The 21,623-nt window shown below is 42.6% G+C and overlaps 1 protein-coding gene across 1 annotated transcript in view; it reads left to right on the forward strand.

Annotated features, from left to right (window-relative positions):
• Window positions 1-21,623, forward strand: part of LOC138481016 (sodium- and chloride-dependent neutral and basic amino acid transporter B(0+)-like) — an 839,328-nt gene that overhangs the window by 507,477 nt on the left and 310,228 nt on the right. Inside the window, exons 5-6 of the mRNA XM_069612864.1 lie at window positions 8,393-8,528; window positions 12,020-12,152. Of these exons, the coding sequence (XP_069468965.1) occupies window positions 8,393-8,528; window positions 12,020-12,152 (269 nt within the window). The remainder of the gene's footprint in view (window positions 1-8,392; window positions 8,529-12,019; window positions 12,153-21,623) is intronic.

Genomic DNA, 21,623 nt, shown 5'->3' on the forward strand with positions numbered 1-21,623 from the left:
TTGTCTTCTTTATTCACTGTCTTTTGGCAGGCTTCTACGAAGAAACCCTCCTTTGGCACCTGGGTGTCTAGGTGGGCTGAATGTGAGGGAGGGGTGTAGTCACCCCTGCACAGGGTATCCTTGGAGACCCAAGTTGCACTTTGTGATGATTGGCTGAGGTGGTTGTCCGGGCCGGACAACCCCCCTGCTGAGTGATTGACAGCCAGGCTGTGTGAATGGGGGACTTTTGCATAAAAGGCAGGACTCTTGAGCTGGAAGTCAGAGTTGCCACTGGAACTGCAAGGAACCGAAGAGAAGCTGAGAAGAAGACGGCTGCTGCAACCCTGAGTCCCGGTGAAGCCCTGCTGCAGTCCTGAGCTATCTACCCTTCAATGACCAGAGAAGATCCAGTCCGGAGTCTTCTTCCCTTGAGCCTGGTGGGGTCAGCCAGCTCATCTTCCACAGCCAGAGGATCCTCGTGGTCGAAATCACTGCACACTGCTGTAGTGGTCCGGATAGCAATCTGCAGAGCCCCTCCTGTTTGAAAGGAGCGCACCTTTTATTCACCGTCGCTGCTGTTGGCCTCATCCCTGGGTAGTGCAGATCACTCCAGACATCCTCCTTCTTGTCTCCGCGACTGAAGCTCCAGGAACCGTGAGTCTGCAGGAAACTACCAGGAACAACTGCCGTGGCACCAGCGTTCTGCAAAGAATAAGGTACTGTGTCCGACTTGGAGGAATTGGGGTGAACCCTTCTTCCTCACCAATACTTGTCCTTTTCTTCCTTCCCTCTTATAACTTTTGCCTCCTCTTCTGACAATATCCAAGTACTCCTGGCAATCTTGAATTGTGAACTGTTCTAACTGTGTGATCCTCGGCAACAGGAACCCTGTTCCAATTGACACTGGCGCAGGCCTATTGACTTTTATCTTCGTGTTAGAAGGTGCCCTCTGATTCTCTCTGCCTTGACAAAAGTATTGCCTATGATTTTTATCCCCAACTCTCTTGTGTTAATTAATGTGCTAAGCGTGTTTGACTACAGTTACATTTCTTCCCGCCGGTACGCGTATCTTTAGTAAGACCAAACTGTCATTACTGTCAAAAAGTGATTGCATATGTATTCCCGGTAACGTCTTTTGTTTCATAACACCAGTCTGTCAAATCCTAAGGTACTTACCTTAAATTGTTCTGCACAAGGGGAATTGGTTATGTGTAATGTATTTGAAGTGTGGTTTATATATTACTATAAGTGAAGTGTTTTGTGAACAGATGGTTTAAAAATAAATGTACTTATATTTTTTAACCAGAAACCTTGAGTCAGTGTTTGCTTGAGTCACAGTGATTGTAGTCCTTTGTGTAATCTCTACTACCGCTCATTTGCTCTTGAGATAAGTCTGGCTGCTCAGTCACTGCTACCACTCTTTCTGTGTAGTACAGGCTTGTTCCAAAGGTGAACTTGTATTACCACTTGTAGTCTTAACTCTGTGCAGTGGTCCCTAAGGGCACTGCATAGGATTCGGCCTAACAGGTTGTATATCCAAAACCTTATGAATTAGGTTTTATTTTGTATACATTTCTTTTATAAACATACATTTCTTTTATAAACAATTAAATTCAAACAAATAGGAGACAATTAAGAAATGACCATTATATTGTTTAGTATCCTTAAACGACTGTGTTTGTATTGCTTGTTCACTGCACAATCATTGTGACACTGTATTGTATCTTTGGTTATGTATAACTTGCTTAATACCCAGTGGTTTCTAAGCCAGGGATCGAACCTGTGTTGCTCAGTGTTGTCTTGCTTTGAAAGCGAGTGTGTTGCCCCTGACCTATCATCCCGAGAAGCATTATAACACTGTATATCACAAACAATATTTTGCTGGTGGCACACTTCATCCGTGGTCTTCTCACAAGCAGAAACATTTTAATCAGCATACGATCCATGTACAACATGCATTTTGTCACTTATCCTCCAGTACATTATATCCTTCAGCTAGAAACATCTCCCATCTACCGAAAGCATATGAATTATGTTTAATCATCTCTTAGTGCCACACAGGCAAAAAAGACTCCTAATGCATTTTTGTCTGTTCATGCCGGCCGTACAAGCACACAGGGAGAACATTACCAAGACAAGACACAGGTAAAAAATGTTCTCCTTCTTTGAACTTCATATTTTTGAAGTTTAACATTCAATAAATTGATCTTTGAATATTATTTCTAGACTGTGTGTGGCTGTTTTTTCCAACTGCTGTTTTTGCTCTATAAGCCTTGCCTCTTGTATTCATTTGCTAGTTGGGCTCTCTGCCTAATTCCACAGACAACATGGTCCTACATTCTGAATCATCTCTTACTGCTCAAATATGTAATACATATCTTACGTTGGCAAACAAATATCAAATTAGAATGTAATCCCCATCCCTTCCCATACATAACACAATTATAACATATACATTGTGCCCTATGATGCATGATATGAAACCTAAGTTAAATTCTACAAACATAACGCAATTAGAGATTGCTGTAGCCAAAGAAAATTTAAAGTCACACCTAGTATAGGAGCCACACTTGTATATTGTCGTGTCTATTTTCCTCTGTTTTCGCAAATGTATCCTGTCTCGGATTCACTTTGAAGCATTAATATTAATATATTGTTTTATTTTTGTATTTTTTATTGTTTTGGTTTATTCAAACCTTTACAATCCTCTAAAAAACAGTATACAACAAATCATCTTAAAAAAAACAAAAAGAAAGAAGAAAGAAAAAACAGAAACTGCCTCAAACTAAAATTCATTACATTTGCATTCAACCCAAATTTTAAAAGATCCTGAGCAGTCCAACAGTCCAGATAGCATAATTATTCAACAAGTTGAGATTTTGTTAGACTTAAGTATTTCACGAAGGATGCAATTTCCAAACCCTCTTTGGTATTATTCACACAAATACATTGATTCCGCAGAACATCCAATGGAAGCATGCAAAAAGAACCACACAACTTCCCCATATGAGTCCTCTGTTCTGAATCCAACACTCAACATTTCATTAGATATGTCTAATTGGTTCAACTTTTCCGGGCGTTCAACAAAACCGACACGCTGAGTCGTCCACTTGGGCTAGGCCTTGCCTTAAAAGCACTTCCTTTGATGCCAATAAATTCCATCTGAACTTTAGAAGGAGGTGACAGAGATATTTACTGGGGAATTAAAATAGAATAAACGCAATTGTTCCTCTTTATTTGTTTTCTGTTTATAAATGTTTCAAAGGGGAATATTTGTGAAATCTTTCTATTGTTTCACCCCAATATTTATTATCAAAGAGTGTTTTTTTCACTTTGTCCAGATTTTCTACCAGCGTGTCTCTGTCTAGAGCCAGATCCCTCAAAATCTTGTCACAGTCTATACCAAACAAGACCAAGGCATCTTTATGCTTACCCAAGGTAGAGTTCTGTGCTAAATATGTTCCCATTACTTCATACAGTGTATCAGCCCTTGGATTTATTATTTTACTGAACATACACATGTGCTTTCAATGAAACTAAGCCAAACTCATAGCCGCCATTGGAGTCAGATTGGGGACCTTCAGGCAAAGCCTCCACATCAGCGCCTCAATAATTTCAAGGATAGACATAGTTGTCTCACTTAGCCCTTCTGCACCATACACCAGTTTGGGAATAATATTCTTCTCTGAGAACTTAACCGCTTGTGTTATAGAAAATCTACCGAACCTACCTTCCACATTCACAAGCTGAATAGACTGTGCAGCTGCTTTTGACTTCAAACCCTCCCAAAGGTTCTCACACTCACTGTGCAAAAATCTGAAAACCCAAATAAAGAATATAGGGCCTCATTACACGGAAGGCGGTAAGGGTTTACCGGTACCGGTAACGGCACCGGTACCGGTAAACCCTTACTGCCTTACTACGAGGTCCCTTTGCGGGTCCTCCCTTAACGCCTGGTTTTTCCAGGCGTTAAGGACGGGACCCGCAAAGGGACCTCAGAGCTAATTACGGTACCGCAATTTGCGGTACCGTAATTAGCACCTTCCCCATTCCCATTATGCCCTATGGGGCAAAAATGGGAATGGGGAAGGGTAAATGGGGATTGGGGAATTACCGCCCCCGCTCACCTTGGAGTAGGGCGGTAATTCCGCCATCCACCAAGGCGGACTCGGTACGGTACCGGTGGCAACCATGGTGCTAATAGCGCCATGGTTACCGCCTACCGTGTAATGAGGCCCATAGTCTGTAGAGCACAGCCAATTTTCTCCCAAAGACCATACCAGGTATTTCTGCCTCATTCCTCTTGTAAACGGATTATTTTAATCTTGGAGGGGTTAATCATCAACCCATTCAACTCAGCATATTCCACAAAACCATTCAAGAGCCTCTGGAGACCTTTTTTGGTGACACAAAATTGAAGAAAATACTCAGAGTATGATAACCAGAGAACCCTAGTTGCCCCTATTTTTGGTGGTGCAAAGGCTAACCTATTGAAATGGTCCCTGATATCAGCTACATGAGTTAAAAGACAGGGGGGCAAAATACATCTGTGTCTTACACCTTTTTGTACTTCTATTCTGCATGAGGGGTCACCATGTTTGTTAAGTCTAACTTTGATTGCGGATCTGGAGTGTAGACTCATAAATATTTTCAATAGGCTCCCTGGAAGGCCCCACTCATGTAGTTCTGCCCACAACCTCCTATGGTCCACCCTGTCAAAAGCATTAGAGAGTTCTATAGATGCCACAAATATTCTCCCCTCACGTTTTGCCCATGCTTGTTGTTGGAACAAACGAATAACCATTCCATTTAGTTTGCAAACTGCATCAATCAATGAAATTGGTCTAGAGTTTCATTTCGGGGACCCCACTTATAGTTAGGAACTACTATAGCCAGTTCCCATGTAGAGGGGAACCCACCAACACTGACTATAACAGCAAATGTTATAGTCAAGTTCTTCCCCCAAGTACCAGGGTCAGCCTTGAAAATGCTGTTAATCAGAGCATTCTGCCCAGAGGCTCTTGAGTTGCTGCAGGACATTACATGTGACACTATAGAGTCAAATTCAGTCAGGAGGGTACAGTGGTGAGTCCTCATACTGCCTCACCATATCCCAACCCGCAGTAGCTGATTCAAGCTCCTCACTAATGCCATATAGCTTTCCACAGAACGGCACCCACTCTTGTTCTGATACAGCATTGAGTTGGTTTATTGCAAGCCCCACATCCCCTGTATTCAACAACTGCCAGAAAGCCCTAGCATCCAACATTGATTTTGTCCAACATTGATTTTGTGTCCCTTTGCCAAATGGTCGCCCTATGGCTTTTTTAATAGTTTGATAAGACACCAAGTCCCTGTTCATGTCCCTTGCCATACGGATGTCCCTTCTCATCTGGGATTGTTTCCCTGCCAGTTCTTCGTCAAATGCATACTTAGCTACAAAATAATTTTCCTACAGTAGGTTGATCTTTTTTTGACTACTTCATGTTCGAAAGCGTTAAGTAACCCATCAAATTCATGTGTACAAAATACTTCAATTTTTCAGATTAGGTCTATATGCCTCAGCAGAGTATTTAAGTATTGATTTAGACTCTAAGTGTTCTTTGGGGACCACCCCAGTCTGTTTCCCCTTGCATTTGTAAACAAGTCCAGTGGCCCCCCTTAAGTATGAATTCGTTTTTTAACCTTAAAATCCGCCAGTACCATGCTATGATCACTGATGTCATTGTGTACAATTTGAAAATGAATACACTTCCCCAACAAGTCGAAATCTGTGTAAATACAAGCAATGTTGGACTTGTGTATCCCCCTATGCCAAGTAGGGAGACCTCCAGAACCACCTTTGAGCTTATAATTTAGAACAGTTAGACCCAGTGAGTTCAACATACACTATCACTTTCTTCCAGCACTAGCGTAAGCATCATTTTTCTCTTTCCACTACTAAATCCCCCAGATGCAGATCAACTCCTGCGACTAAGCAGTTTGCATTCAGGTCTCCAGCCAAAATGTAATTCCCTGTGTTAGACCTGCTCTGCCAATTCTGTATGCATTCTTACATTTGGGAAAACAGCTCTTACAGAACAGCTACCCCTGTATGCCAATACATGTTACTCAAGAGGAGGTGACAGTCCAATGCTTTATTGCACAAGGCCTCTACCAAGGCACCAAATGGCAGAGATAGGGAATCGAACACAGCAAGACCCAAAGAGGATCAAACTGCGGTAATCAACCCACCAGATGGACGTCCATCAAGACTGGGCTTAGCAGCTTGCCGAAAAAAACTCATAACCGTCTAGTGTAGGAGCACTAAGTAATCAGGTCTCCTTTATCAAAATGAAATCCGCTTTCCTTAGACCTTTTACCAGCTGGGCATTCTTTCTTAATTGGGAGTGACCCCTTGAAATCCATGAGATAAGTTTTAAGCAGTTACCATCCCACTCGCTGCGGCATATTGCTTTGACCCCCTCAACTACTCCAGGCAATTTATGTACCTCACCTTCATTATGCATCTTGCTTACGCCAAAGGGCGCTTGTAACTGAAGATCAATCTATGTTATTGGTTGTTTTCCAATCCACGCAATTGTTAGCAAACCTTGAGTGTCTTCCGTGAGCATCCACTGTAATTCTAAAATCCCCTCCGAACCCCTCCCCTGCTTGTACAGATTCCATCACTTCAAAGTTTGTTATGTTAAAGCCCAAAGAAGTTAATTTGGCTCTATCTGACAACACTCGGTCAAGAACCATCCTTGAGCCAAAATGTAAAATGCGACTGTCAGCCATTTAAAGATTAAGAAACTCAATTTTGTCTATGTCAAAAGAGGACAGTAGACGTAATGTTGGAATCTCAGAGAAAATTGTAACAATGTTCACTCTATTTAAACAAAATGTTTGCATTCCCCCATCCCCCAGCAACTACACATCCTAATGATATAAAAACATTGGTGGGTCTGCTACCTAATAGACCTCACTAGCATACAATCAAGATCTCCCACTCCAAGTGGTTTAAATACATGCATCAATATATTATTTTCTAAATGTCAAACTCTGGAAATATGATTCCTGACAAGATCCAGGACACCAATGATCTTTGAGTCATTCTGCAATACCAGCAAAACATACTTTTTGCCTCACCTATCTCTTCTACATTTCTAAGAATCGTGTCTTTGTGCTTTGAAAACAGCAGGCCATTAGTTAATTACCTAGAACACAAAACATAGAAAGGAAAAAAAGACAATAGGGAGAGAAGAAAGAAACCTGGTGTAACATACATATTTCCCAGTAATCAGTGTGAGCAGCACAACATAGTGAGTAATCACAAACTAACAAGGTGAGCTTCCAGGAGATTTTACCCCCAAGAACGTTTTACAATAATGTGCAAACATGTTAAATGTTTCTTAAAAAATAAAACTGGGTAAAAATCCATACAATTTACAATTGGTTATGTGTGGTAAATTCTGGAAAATTCCAATAGATGCCAAGTCACCAGCTGTAATCAGGCACATTTTCTAACATTGTTATGTGTATGCCCACAATATATGCTGAATTGCCACTGTAAGAATACATTGTCTTGATGAGTGTGTAAAATGTCTGCCAGTATTACCACACCAAAAACACACTACATTTAACTATTTCCAGCATTTCTAGCATTTACACTGTGAGAAGACACTGTTATGCTGGCTGTGCTAATATATGCCAGTATTGCTATTCAAACATCACACTTGGATTGGATTTGCTCAGTAATGCCAACATTGCCACTGTACAGAGTGCCGTCCTGCCAGATGTGCCAATATGTTTCAGTATTTCAACTTTTCAGTGGCAATGTGACCTGATTCAATAATATATGCAGGTTTGAATAGTTTAGTCTCCACAAGTTATATTTATTTTATTTGTGTTGTACTATGTCAATTGGTGATGTCTGGTCTTGAAATGTCAAGCAATATAAAGGAGGCCAGAGATGCTTGATGACAACAGTTCTTAGTTTGATACAAACCATTGCTATCCTTTTTCAGTGCCATGACTGTCTTCCATAGGTCCTCACTAATTATTCAATATAAAATGATGATCTGGTTGTCACCTTAAAGCATGACAGTGGTCAATTTGATCCCCTGCTACTCTGATTGACTGGAGTTGCCATAAGGGTCTTTTGCTGGATTGTTTCAAGAAATGAAATGACTAGTGGTGTACCAGAAGAGCACAGCTGCATGAATCTTGTATTCAAAGTTTACTTAAATCTGTCAAAATGATGTTCCTAGAAAGCAATTGATTGAAAACACCCCTGCATTGCAAGTCCCCTGTTGTGCTTCACCATCAATGTTTTTTTTAAGGATTTCACAGATGAATACTCTTCAACCCAAGTAAAGCCATTGCACGATTAATATTTAATATAACACTTTCAGTACTTCTTTTTGTGCAGGTTCATGCAACGTGATTTTAGATGATAATTTTACGACTACAAGGAATTTAACATGGGTGCGAGAGAGTAATTCTACTTGCATAAAGAACACCACAACATTTGAACACGTGGAATCCCCAAGTGAACAATATTGGCAGTAAGTATTTGTATTAAGTTCTTTCACAGAGTTAAAGTAATAAATCACATACTGATGTATTCTAATAATTATATGCTGAATGAGATACATATATGTTGAAATCTCTACCCACCCCCTTCTGAGAAGAAGAAAAAGGGATAACAAGGTTTGATCGCAGGAGATTTGGTCGATGCCAAATCCATAGAATTATTTCAGTCAAATTTGGATGCAAATATATGGGGGGGAGTGGGTAAAGGTAATAATTAATGTGGGGGTAAGGGTGTGCTCAGGGGTTCTCCCCCTGCATATAGGTACAGACAAATGGCTAAAAAGAAGAACAAAAAAGATGTATTTGGATTCTAGCAAATCTCCTCGATGAAATCATATAGAGCCTGTGAAAAACACATATATTTCAAGAAATGCCTGAAAGCTTTCCTCTTGAGAGAACCTTTGACCATTAGGATGAACCCTCTGTGATGAAATGACGTCTGCTCTGCAGGATTATAAGGCTGAATAGTGGCTAAGATGCCTACTCAGCCCCCACACTTCTACAAATCAACAGAGATCTCACTCATAAAGGTACAATTGGCACAGTTAAGAGATATACATAATTTGCCTTCTGTGGAAAAACAAGCTGAAGGAAGACTATACTCTCAGAAGGTGTGTGAATGTGATCAATTAGCAACCCAAGCAACAAAGTCAAACATCCAAAATAAAAGGAACGCCCAATCAGGCTGCATTATATATATATATATATATACTCCAATTAAACAAATAAATGTACAAATAACTATACAAAACACTGTAAAATCCACCCCTGCAAGAGAAAACACAAAATATGCAAAAGATAGAAAGATGCAGCACTCTGGGTAATGAAATGAATAGGCAATAAGCAACCACTATTAATTTAAAAGGATATGTCTTTCAGTGAAAAATGGTGCAAAAGTGACCTAACCAGTCTCCAGGGCCTAAAGTTGGACAAGGGTGGCAGGTGTGAGTCAAAAGTACCTTTTCACTGGTCTTTTACAGTTCAAGTGTCAAGCAAGGCTTTGAACTGTACTGCGGTGTGGGTCAAACCAGATAAGCGTGTGGCGACCTGTGCTGGGTTAAGCAGCGAGCTGGCCTTGAGTTGGTTTGAAGAAGGAGCTTGTTGCAGTTTCAATGCAGTGTTCAAATCATGCAGTTCGGCTGACTCACCAGAGTGAGATCACGAGTTGTGTCAGTTGGAGATGTTGGCAGCCGCTGGTTTGGGCTAATGAGCGATGAAATGCTCAAGCGGTTCGAGTTGAGGACTCTCTGTTTGATGAGGTGACTTTAGTAATACGATGCAGGATTCAAAGAGGAAGTGGTTCGAGTTTGTCTGCAGCGACGAGAAGATTGTATGACCCAAACTGGTGATGTTCTTTGCTTGCATGATGCAGCAGCAAGCTGGTTTGACAATCCCAATGCAGCAGTAGTTTGAGGTTCAATGGAGTACCAAAACAAGCACTGATGAGGTGAAAATGGTTTGAATGTTTCAACCGTTTAGATACGTCATCCAGATGCTGTGAGAACTACTGCACAGTTATCATCCTACTGCCCTGTTGTTAAGGAATTACATTAACCCAAAGGCATGTAGCATATTTAGACGGATTAAAAACTGTATTTACAAATATGGCAGTTTTTCCAATGAAGGAATAATCAAAATATACAAAGCTTCCATCATTCCCTCAATAGTATATGGTCTAGATTCAATGATTCACAAGCATACGGGTTGGCTCAAACAATTCATAGAGAAGTTGTGGCATTCCATCTGGGCCCTTCGGAGCTCTTTGCTGGCTGAAGCAATAAGACTTGAATGGAGTCTTGTGTCTATTGACACAATCTTGAAGATCAGGCGATGTATGTTTTACCATAAAATAAGGAATGCAGAGCCCTCTACCCTCTTGTCATGTTTTGATGTTAGGCCTCATTTTATCAACATCTCGGATAGTCAATTGAAGGAGTTTGTTTTATCTTGCTTCAAATTCCATGAGGAGCTTGAGTGGCCCATGGATGTCAACTGAAGTGGGAGCCCTCTGCCACACCGGGCGCATCTCACAAACTAAAAATACATTGGAAGTATGTTGGTGGTATTAAATCTGTAATAGCATTAGTGAATGATATTGTTTCCGACATGAATTTGGTTCAACTAAACAAATGTACTCACTAGAACTGAATTTACAACTTGAAATAAATGAATAGCTGTCATGAATATAAGCCCAGCCGTCATGTGTTACGAGCCAATGCTCTTCTTCAGGTCTGTTTCTTGAGTTGTATTCTTCCGCTATTGGAGTTGTTTCATTCGATGCCCGCTTGGGCAACCAATGAGATAACTGCTGCCTTGATCGATGGTATGGTGGTGGGAGTGGGTACTAGCTGTTAGGCAGCCCCCTGGAATATTATTTACGACCCAAGTTGCGTGATGTTCACAACTTGTACTCGCATGTGACACAGGGTGTGCAGAAAGATCTGCTGGACGCGACTCACAGGTTCTTTATAGCTCGCCCATTTGCAACGCAATTGACTGGTACACTCCCGATTCCTTGACTCAAGGCCCATGGATGTTAGTAAACATAGCACCATTGTGAAAAAGGAGTTAATTAAGAAAGCAATTATTTGGAGTAGATGTGAGAGCATTAAGCATCTCGCTAATAAGAAAACATTGCTAGAAAACCGCGAACACAGTTTTCCTTATTTATCTCCATTAAACATCTGATACACATGGTAGATACGCGGCTGCGAAGATATCATAAGTTACTTAATTTTAACCTGCTGCCTTCGCTAGTGGTACCTGGTCCTCGGCTAAAGATTCCTCATGACCAGAGACTTTGTACGATATGTCACTTGGAGGTAGAAACTGTGCTTTTGACGCAGTGTTCTGAAGTGCTACCGAATGATTGCATGCATTGCAACAGAACGGTCAAAGCGGTTCACGGGATCGCTACTGATCAGTGTTGGTCCTACATTTTAACAGGGAATTCTGCTTTTTTTATGCATGCTGTCCACAATTTATGGAAACAGATTGAATTATTGATAACCAAATGAATTTCCTTTTCAATCGTGTTAATTAAAGTATTGGGAATATTTCTTGCTGTGTAAGTTATGCATTTTCTTATATTGCTGCATGCACTGGGGGTGGACAGGACTATTGGGAACTCTGGAGCTTTCCTGGGGGACCTCTGCACCGTTGGCCTCTTTTGTGTGGTACTTCCAAATTTTTTCATAGGAAAAGGGTTGTGTTATTGTGGAACATGTGTAATATGGGGCCATTTGAACCTTATTTCCAGGGCCTCGTTTGGTTCCCAGTCCACCCCCAAGTGTGTTACACAAAGGAGGACAATTGGGGCAACCATATGCAAAATTAGTTTCCACACAAAAAGAGGTGCTATGCTTGTGGGTCAAAGAAGGATAAAGTGCATATACATGTTGCAAAAAAAAATATGCAATCAACCTTATGTAATGTAACTTTTCTGTTGCATTACCACTTTCAGCAAAGTGGCACTTCACCGCTCCAATGGACTCAATGAAACGGGAGATGTTGTGTGGCACTTGGCATTGTGCCTCCTCCTGGCATGGACTATAGTTGCAGCAGCTTTGTGGAAAGGAATCAAATCTTCTGGAAAGGTAACATGTTTTACTTTATCAGCCGTTAGCTTTGGATTGTACCTCAATTACTGAATACGATTCGACTTATTGACGAGCACAGATTCACCAACCATTTTGACGGCCAATCCTAGCAATTACGCCGAACCTGCAAGCAGAGCGTGTGTCAAATATGAACTTTTGAAAATGGTTCGCTGAGAACACAGATTTCAAATGTAGGAAACGTACTGTTCAGAAGAAGCAGGGCATAGAGATCCAAACAAATAGCCGGCTGCACATGACTGCTCTGAGATTAATCTCGGAGCTCTCCTCTTCAGCACTAATGCTGCTAGGATGGAATAACTGCCAGTGGCAAACAGCATTGGTGGTAATTACCTCAAAGCAGTAAACACACTGTGGCTTGAAAACGCATTCACAGAAACAAATGATGTCTGGGGGTAGAGATGGATTTACTACATGTAGTAAAATGTTGCAGCCCCATACTAAATAGTAGTTACTTTTAAGGAACATGTATGTCTACCCCCCAGCACAAATCCTTTCTTTATCGATACCTGAATGTGTACAATCCAGAAATAACACATTCCTAACACTGAAGCCGCTAATTATGTTTTTATATTGTTAAGACCAGGTCACAGGTGATAATCTTTTGGGCTGTCATTTCAAATAATAATGAGCTGTGTTTCATTGCACAAGGAGGGCGGCGGCCTTGAATTCAATTGCTTTTATTGACAGCATTCATTTTATCACGGTCAGTAATCGTGTCACACACCAAAGGATGAACACGAGACTCAATACAAAAGGTAATTGTAATTGTGTGTTTATTATTTTATTTTTTAAAACGTGATGGAGCAAGGTCTACACTACCAGATACACTCTCACAGCAGCAATGCAGTTCTTAAGGAAACCTTAATTAGTAAATGGGTGGTCGAAACCAACTCAGTCCAAGTGCCCTATCGTGAACAGATTTGGCCTCATTACGAGTCCGGCGGTAGTCGTGCCGGTTAAACCGGCAGGCTGCTGCCAGACTCATGATGATTTACTGCTGCCAAACTAGCCAGAATAACCGGGGCATTACACTCCCGGCAGTCCGGGAAGTCAGGCGGTGGCATTCGTAAATCCCCATTCACATTTGAGTCCCATAGGACTCAAATGGGAATGAGGAGGATGGAAGCACTGGCACTGTGCGCAACAGTGCCGGTAATTCCGTCTAAGTCTGACCTGGTGGGCGGGATGGCACCCGCCTGCAGAATTCAGAGTGTGCCGGTCCGGTAACACTCGTAATGAGGCCCCCTGAAACCCCTCTTCAGTTGCATCTGGCACACATAGGACATTGTCCTTGTTGTTTTGTCATCTGTCGATTGTCAAGCCACAGTTATAGCATAGCCCCAAGCCAAGGATGATGCTAGTTGCATTGAGATCTACAAGATCTTTCAACATCACTACTGTTGACATCTCAGCTGTGTGTTCCTGTGGTCCTACAGGTCTCGCCTTTCACCTCCCAGTACCTCTTTCACCCTCTGGCATATATTGTGGATAAAGGAATCATGAAAATGTGTTTCATCTTGGCAAAACTGAAATACATATTTGGGCATATTATAGTGGGGCTATTGCCGCGCTATAGTTAAGCATTGACATACATAGGGCAGCACAAAAATAAATTACTAACAACTTTTGACGTGTATGATGGATTTACCTTAAACATTGCAAAAAAAATTGTACTGATGCCCCCCACCCTATTCACACACACACACACCAGCCCCCTGAAAGATCAGTTACAAAATAGTTATCTAGAAATAAAAAAAAACACAGTTTTGGCCTTCTGCCCATTCTTTTTTCTCATAAACGAAAACATTTCACATTTCTGCTTGCGCGCGAACACCACTGGACGGATTTGGCCAGGTACGAAATAACTTAACCACGAAGCATTGACTCGATTTCGGGGGGGGGGGGCATGGTTTATTGCATCCAGTCATTTTTTAAATATTTGATGGAGAACGAGGTGCCCCCTGCTTCCAAAATGATAGCTATATCTCCTATGGTAATTTGTCGTAGAGAGGCTTTTAGGAAATGATAAAGCTGCCACATTTGTTTGCTCGATGAGAGAATATTAGCAATTTTCAGGGTAATGTTCGAAGTTATCCAAAAATGAAAAGATGCAAAATGCCATTTAGGGGAGAACAGAAGGATGAAATAACATAAGGCTAGAGGTGGGGGTGTGGAAGAGGACACCATGTGAAATTGAGGAATTGCGGGTGAGGGCGGTTGGGGACCAAGTTCAGAGATCAAATGTTTTTGCATATTCAAAGTAATATCATTAATGTAATTTATAATAACCACAAATATTTAAGAAATATCTGGGGTTATTTGTAGTCCATTGATAGTATCTGGGAAAAAAAGTTTAAACATAAAAGTTGGAATTTTACAGCTACATTGAGGTGTGGGGTAACCTATTGGGCCAAAATGTCAAGGGATGCAATATGATTCAGCCAGTGAACAAGAAGGTCGTGCTCACGCCATGGCGCCCTAGCAGTTCCAAAAGAAACACATTAGGGGAACATGTACAGTGTACACAAAAGCCATGGCTAGTTCTCCGGTAGTATTTTAAAATATACAGTAGGCACGGGCGAACGCCCTGACTAGTGGGCCCTGAAAGACATGTATACTGGCCACGGCAGAAGGCCATGGCCACCTAGTGGGTCCAAAAGAAACATATTGTGGGAACATGTACCGTGGACACGGCCGTAGGCTGTGGCCACTGACTATGGCCAAAGGCCATAGCTCGTGGCCCAGTAGTGTTTTAAAATATACAGTGGGCATAGCTGAAGACCCTGGCTAGTGGGGTGGGTCCAAAAGAAACATATTGAGGGAACATGTACAGTGGACACAGTGGAAGGCCATGGCTAGTGGCCCGTTGACAAACTATGGTATAACAAAACCTTTGAAATTCACTGAAAAAACTTACTTGCATGTAAGGTACTCAGATTTAAGGCGCATTTACCAAATATATACTTGAAATTCAGCGGATGTGGGAAGTCATGACCAGCTTAACTCTGTGCTTTCCTGTTGCAAAGCCCATAAGCACATACATATTATAAGAGAAGGGATTCACAATGACATACGACATGGCATTATGGGGGGCATGGCATTATGGGGGGCATCAATGGGAGCGTGCAGAGTTAAAGGCAGGTGGCAGCGCCAGATAGTTTAGCTGGTCATGACTCCCACATCCGCTGAATTTCAAGGGTTTTGTTGCATTAAATCTGCACAACTTATATTAGAAATACCCACTTTCAAAATAGAACAGATAATACACTCTTCCTTCTTTCTAGCTACCTTGCATAGACTTTTATAGTTTAGAATTAAGATTTTCCTAGATAACTTGAAGGTATGTCTAAGATTCTATTAAAGACACAGAGTGTTACGCTCACCTGATATCCCCAGGGGCGTCTGGAAGGCTCTGGGATCTGGAACCCTGGATGTGTAGTTGCCCACTGCTGAATAATGAATCTTAGTTATTTGTCGGGTGAGCTATCCATCCTGCGTTTCTTGTGCAGGGACGCTTGATGTTTGTTGGCGAGCTGCCCAAGTTGCTTCACTGGTGCAGTACGCCTTCCTTGGGCCCAGGCCTGCTGTGACCCCGAATCTGCTGGTAGGCAGGTAGGTTTGTTAATTGTAAGTCTTTGTTCTGTTTTTGGTGGGAATTTGTTAATGTCTTTATCTCCTTCTTTTCAGGTGCGAAGGTCTTGATGCTGCCGTGCCGGATGGAGAGGCTCGTTTCTAGGTAAGAGAAATCGCAAAGCGCAGTGCCTTTATTGTCTTTCAAAGCTAACCTGTGTTTTCTTCTTCTTCTCCTCACAGGCCGCTGTGGTGCTGCGAGTGGATGAGAGCGCGATGAAAAACAGGCCCCCGGAATCTGTTAAGATACGTACAGAGCTGTGCGGTTGTTTAATATTGAAAGCAAACCTGAATATGTCTCTTTTCCTTTGCAGATTTTGCTGTGGTGCGCCGGATGAAAGCGTGGCATAGCGCAATGGAATTCAGGTAAGACTGATGGAATTCGATGTTTTGGAAGCGCGTGTTCTAATATTGTTTTTCCCTTTCTCGTTATTGCAGGTCGCAATGTTCGAACAGCAGCTGTGGTAGCTGTTCGCTGCAAGTCCTTAAGCTAGTAATCACAGGTGAGTGATGTTTCTTCTTCTCTCGGTTTCCCACAGATTGCAGCCCAGTTGAGATGCTGAGTGCTGGATGGTGTTTTCTCCTGTAAAACAGAATAATCTTGTTCTTGTTCTTGCAGGATTACAGGAAGATGCTGAAGACCAGGAGCTGGACACGGTGAGCGTCACGCTGCTGGTTGAATATAATACGAAATGTGTTCTGCAGTCAGGGTGTGGTTTATATAGCCCAGGTAAAGTAGTACCAGGGAATGTTGTTCCAGGCCTGCCACACCCAAAACACTAGACCGCATTGCTTGGTTCTTAGAACTAGACTGTGTGGGTGCTTCCATGTTGGATTTAAAGGAGGCCCATGTACATAAATGGGACCTAGTTTGAACAGCCCTTCCTTCCTACATATGAGCCTGGTGTCAAATGCGCCAGGGCTGGCTCCAAGGGGCGCTATTGCAGTGGTTTTAAGGCCCTCAGGGTTCTGGTGGGAGCCTGCTTGTGGCACAACTTGTGCCCCCTCACAGTGGTCATGACACAGAGGCGAGCATGATGCTTCTCTTTCTGTTTATGTCTGCCCAAGCAGTTCAATACAAACACTGTAAACTACACAACTCAACTTCAAATCACAAAAAAACAACATGATTTTTCATGATTTGGAGCACCTTTGGCTTGAGGTACGATGACCTCTAAGGCCTTTCAAGTGGGGCAAATCTTGAGGACATCATGAAGGCAGCAGATTGGTCCATGGAGTCTACATTTAGAGACTTCTACCTGAGGCCAATTGCAATTGAGCAACCACCATCTTTGGTGGTAAGTAAGCTTTAAACAAGCTTTAAACTCGCCTCCTGTCGTGATATAGAATGAAGATTTTCCTAGATAACTTTAAAGAAAGTCTTGATTCTATTAAAGACACAGTGACAAGCATTATTCCACCCCTGATGGGCTCAGCCAGATAGCAGCGTCAGATAGTTTAGAATGGCTAGCACGTACTGACGCAATTGGTTCTATGAATGGGATAAGGCTGTAGTGCTATGTCAATGGAAGGGGTTTCAGAAATGTGAAATCGTTCCAGAGAAAATTTGATTGTTTGGTAACTAATTGACATTACCCCCCCCCCCGATTGTTGTAGTGCATTTTCTCTTATGGGTCAAAGCTAAGCTATCATGACGAAGGATCGACTCAGCAAAGATGCTTCAGGGGAAGATGTTGAGAAGTTTGGTTTATTTTGTTTGTTTCAGCAGTTTTTAGCTGCAAAGATAGTGGAAGGAGAAAAGAGGTTGCACGGTTTTAAGGGATAACAATGAGTGATTGGATATTTTGATCATGTGTTTTTTTCTGAACTGTTAGGGCTATATATTCCTGCCCAGTTTTGGTAAATATGTTTTTTGAGTGATTTGATGTTGAGTTGTGCTGTTTACAGCGTTTATATAGAGCTGCCTGGGTAGAAATAAACAGAAAGAGAAGCATAATGCTTGCCATTGGTCTTGACATAGAATTTAGAAAGGATGCAACTATCAATATGTATCCAATAAGACCCGAGAACTGAGCCTACACTCTGCTACTGTGGCTGGATTTAGCATTACCATTACCATTTTATGTCTAAATGCTTAGATATTATATGTTCTACAAGATGGAATTAATAAGCATACTTAACTTCTAAACTGTATTTTCTTATGCTTGCTTAGGCTCATTTACCAAATATATACTTTCTTTTGTCTAAAATGGAAACAAAAAGAAAAATTGCAATACATTACCTTGTTCGGGGTCTTGCTATAGTTGGACTATGTCCCATACAATCTAAGTGTCATAAGGGCTGTGTTTAACATGAGCACATTGTGTTTATAAGGATCTTGTTGGGATGCATGTCCAGCTCTCAGGACTCCCGCAAGCGATTTAGGTTAAAAAGAATATATTGAAAATATGTGGGAATGGATGTACGAGGCTGTTGGGGGCAGAGGGAGTTAAATATGCGGAGTAGGTGTAACGTGGGGTGCCAAGGCGTGGTGGATTATGAAGTCTGACTAAACCTAGATGTAGGGGCCATGCATGTGTTCATTAATAGAATATAGTTATGTAGTAACTAGTCCAGCAAGGCATAGCTTGCCACAGCGTGTGGCGAAACACAGCTGTGTATCATGGCAACGAGTCCTGAGACATATCTCCGATCCACTCTTTCCCAGCAGGAGAATTCAACCTTAATCGTATCATGTTGCAGGCCTGCGAAACCAGAAATGAATGCGAATATCTGAGCACTGGCAGTGCTGCGCCGGTCTCGAAGGCCATACCCATGGTAGTTGGGGTACCGGTCACAAACTGCCAAAACAGCCCAGTCCAGATTTAGGGCACTAGAATTGTCTTCCTATTTGAACTGGCAGATGGCCACAAACAGAACTCCTAAATCCCTCACAAGTTGGCTGATCAGTGTGGTCTTGGAAAGGCCCAGGTGAAGTGCTGGTGAGGGGCAGCTGACAAGGGGCGAGTGAAGTGCATGATGCCCTCTGATTTGTACTAGGATTGCCAGGGGTGATGCCAACAAATCTGTTTCTGCGCCGGCGAGGCATGGTGGGGGCATCTGTATGCCTGGGATCACAAGAAACTCTCTGTTATTCCAGAGGTCTAATTTGACCTTGAAAGTATCCACTGAGCTCCTGTCAACGACAAGGTGCACATCAAATGATTTGATTCATGGGGAGGGTAGCATTCCTAAATGATAGCCAATCATATATTCGGGACTCAAGGTGGCAGCGCAGGAGACCACCTGTTGGGGGGTTGGAGTAGATTAGCTGAGCCCAATCGGTTGAGGTACTATAGAGGACTGATAGCATGTACATAGGGGTAGCCAATGAAGACGGGGAATGAATACCGTATACTGCTTGCATCAGCAGTGATGACATTGGGCCACATTCCGAGTCTGGGGGCAACCCCTGGCTTGAGGGTCAATGGCCATGACAGGCCTGCCCTGCGCAAAGTGGACACTAGACATGTAGCCAGTGGCTTCAAGTAGTGGTCAGTTGCCACTCCAGGTTATTTGTGACAGCCAGTTATGGCTGAAGCCCATGCCCTGGGCAGTGTGGTGAGACGCCATGGTGCAGGCCATCTACAGTATCTACTCTGGGGGCTAGGCACAGCCTGTGACTTGACTGGATTGCATGCCCAGGGAAATGCAGACAATTGGTGTGCTTCAGTCCATGACCAGTGGCCACTGCATGTTTTTTGACAGTTCATGGCCATGTCCAAATGACATGCCCTGCAAAAGTCACTGGAAATGGCCACAGGCTATAGCAAGTCTTTACATTGAGTTTCCAGTGAACAAAAGAAGCAGTTTGCGGCAGCCCAGGGAATGACCAGAGCCCTTGCTCTTGGCCATGGACATCTCCAGCCTCTGCTTTTGGAGGACTTAACTGCTCCCTCTTTGAGACAGAATGCAGCACTCTGCTGTGACACCCAGCCCAGGATTCCAGGAAAGTGGGCTGTGAGGTAACTTTCTCACCTTGTAAAGCAGAGTATTCACAGTAACATAGCCAGTAATACGATAGCAGCAACACATGTACAGACTCAGGGGACAAAAGCCTGTAGATACCCCCAATGCTGAAGCCTAAGGCTTTGGTGTTGGGCACAGCTTTTAAATGTCTCACTCCTCCAATTATTACCATCACTTTGTCACAAAAATAGATTCTGTGTTGAGATGGCAGTAGCATATAATGGGCCAAAGAAAGTTATACTAGCTATTCATACACCTGTGTTCAGAGAAAGAGAATAAGGAAGGGAGAGGACAAAAGCCCAATGGGTTAATGAACACACTCATGAGCAGCTTTCACAACTTTCATCTAGTGCCCCAAAATCTGGAGGCTGGCTTCGCCCTGCCCTGAGCAAAGTGGGCACTAGCTCTGCCCATAGTCCTTGCAAAGTGACCACTTTGGGGTCTTAGACCAGCCTGTAGAACAACCAGAATTAAATCTCTAGTAAATGTAGCCACTGGCTATTACCACAGTCCATCCCCATTGGCCAGTCCAAATGGCTTGAGTATCCAGGGGCATGATATGCCCCAAAGTAACCACTGTCAATGGTCATGGTTGCACATGATTCAAACATAAGAAAGGTGATTTCATGACAAGTGAAGTTGAGTGCTGCAATCAGATTTACTTCAGGCCTCACCTTGTGTGCAGATGGTCTCCACTGTTAGCTCTGCACAGTAATTACCCATTTGATGTATGATCCAAATGTAGATGAGGTTCAATGCCTAACTTATATGCCCATTCAGTATTTAATTCAGATAATGTGATCTGTACACCTTTTTTTGCATACGTTGTTTAGCAATGTGAACAGTTGCTTCCAATTTCCAAATTTTTTAAAGGCCTCTGTATTTATACACATATAAAAAATGAGCCACATGAGGTCCTGACAATTATAGACCTAGTTCCTTGTTTTTTCACTTTCAAAGGTCTACAATAAAATATTGCTAGTGAGATGGAAGTTTGGAGCCCAGCACATAACATATTCACCCATTCAGAAACTGGCTTTAGAAGAGGTGTGAGTCTTCCATTTTAATAATCTACAAATTCAAAAATACTTCTTATCAGGTAATAATGGCCATTATATGATTTATATTGATTTGAAGACCACCTTTGAGACAGATACATTTGTGTAAAATACTGGAATATATATATTCCCACAGTGTTGTTCCCTGCATATATTCTGGGGGTGGTAGAGTGAGGAGGTCGCTGGGTGCCCACTAAAATGGCTGTCTGATACTGGGACTCCTCTATCAGTGACTTTGCCGCACCCGGGTTATCCCACTTAATGACTTCAACCGAGCATCCAAGAGGGAATGAATACATTAACCCTTCGTGACTCACCTGGTTTGGAACAGCGCTTATCCAGCTGACAGTTTCTGTTTCGTGGCAGGAGATGGGGGACCTCCTCACAACGACACGGACAAGATGGCGGGTCGGTCCGCCGTATAGATGCTCACCCTGTTCTGTGGTGCAGAGGCAAACCGTACTGGGGTGCATGGTGCAGGCGGCTGAGATGGCAGCTGGGCAGAGCAGCCACAAGTTAGGCGGTGGAGGAGCAAAGTGGCTCAGTGCAGGGAATGGGCAACAGCCTGCTTGGTGCGAGTGGTGAGACCCACCAATATCAGATGGGGTGCCGCACAGTACATCCACATGGGCCAACAAATAGAGTAAAGGGGATCTCAGTGGGGAGATTGAAGTGTTGAGCTGGCTGAAGACTTGATAACAGGGATGTCCAAGGCATAGTGCACAGACCGTCCAGGAGGATGAGGACCATGGTGGTGGCCATTTTGGGGGAGTGTCTGAGCGCTCCTTGT

This window comes from Ambystoma mexicanum, chromosome 5p (genome assembly GCF_040938575.1).
Source record: "Ambystoma mexicanum isolate Mex_15411 chromosome 5p, UKY_AmexF1_1, whole genome shotgun sequence".
NCBI classification, from domain to species: Eukaryota; Metazoa; Chordata; class Amphibia; order Caudata; family Ambystomatidae; genus Ambystoma; species Ambystoma mexicanum.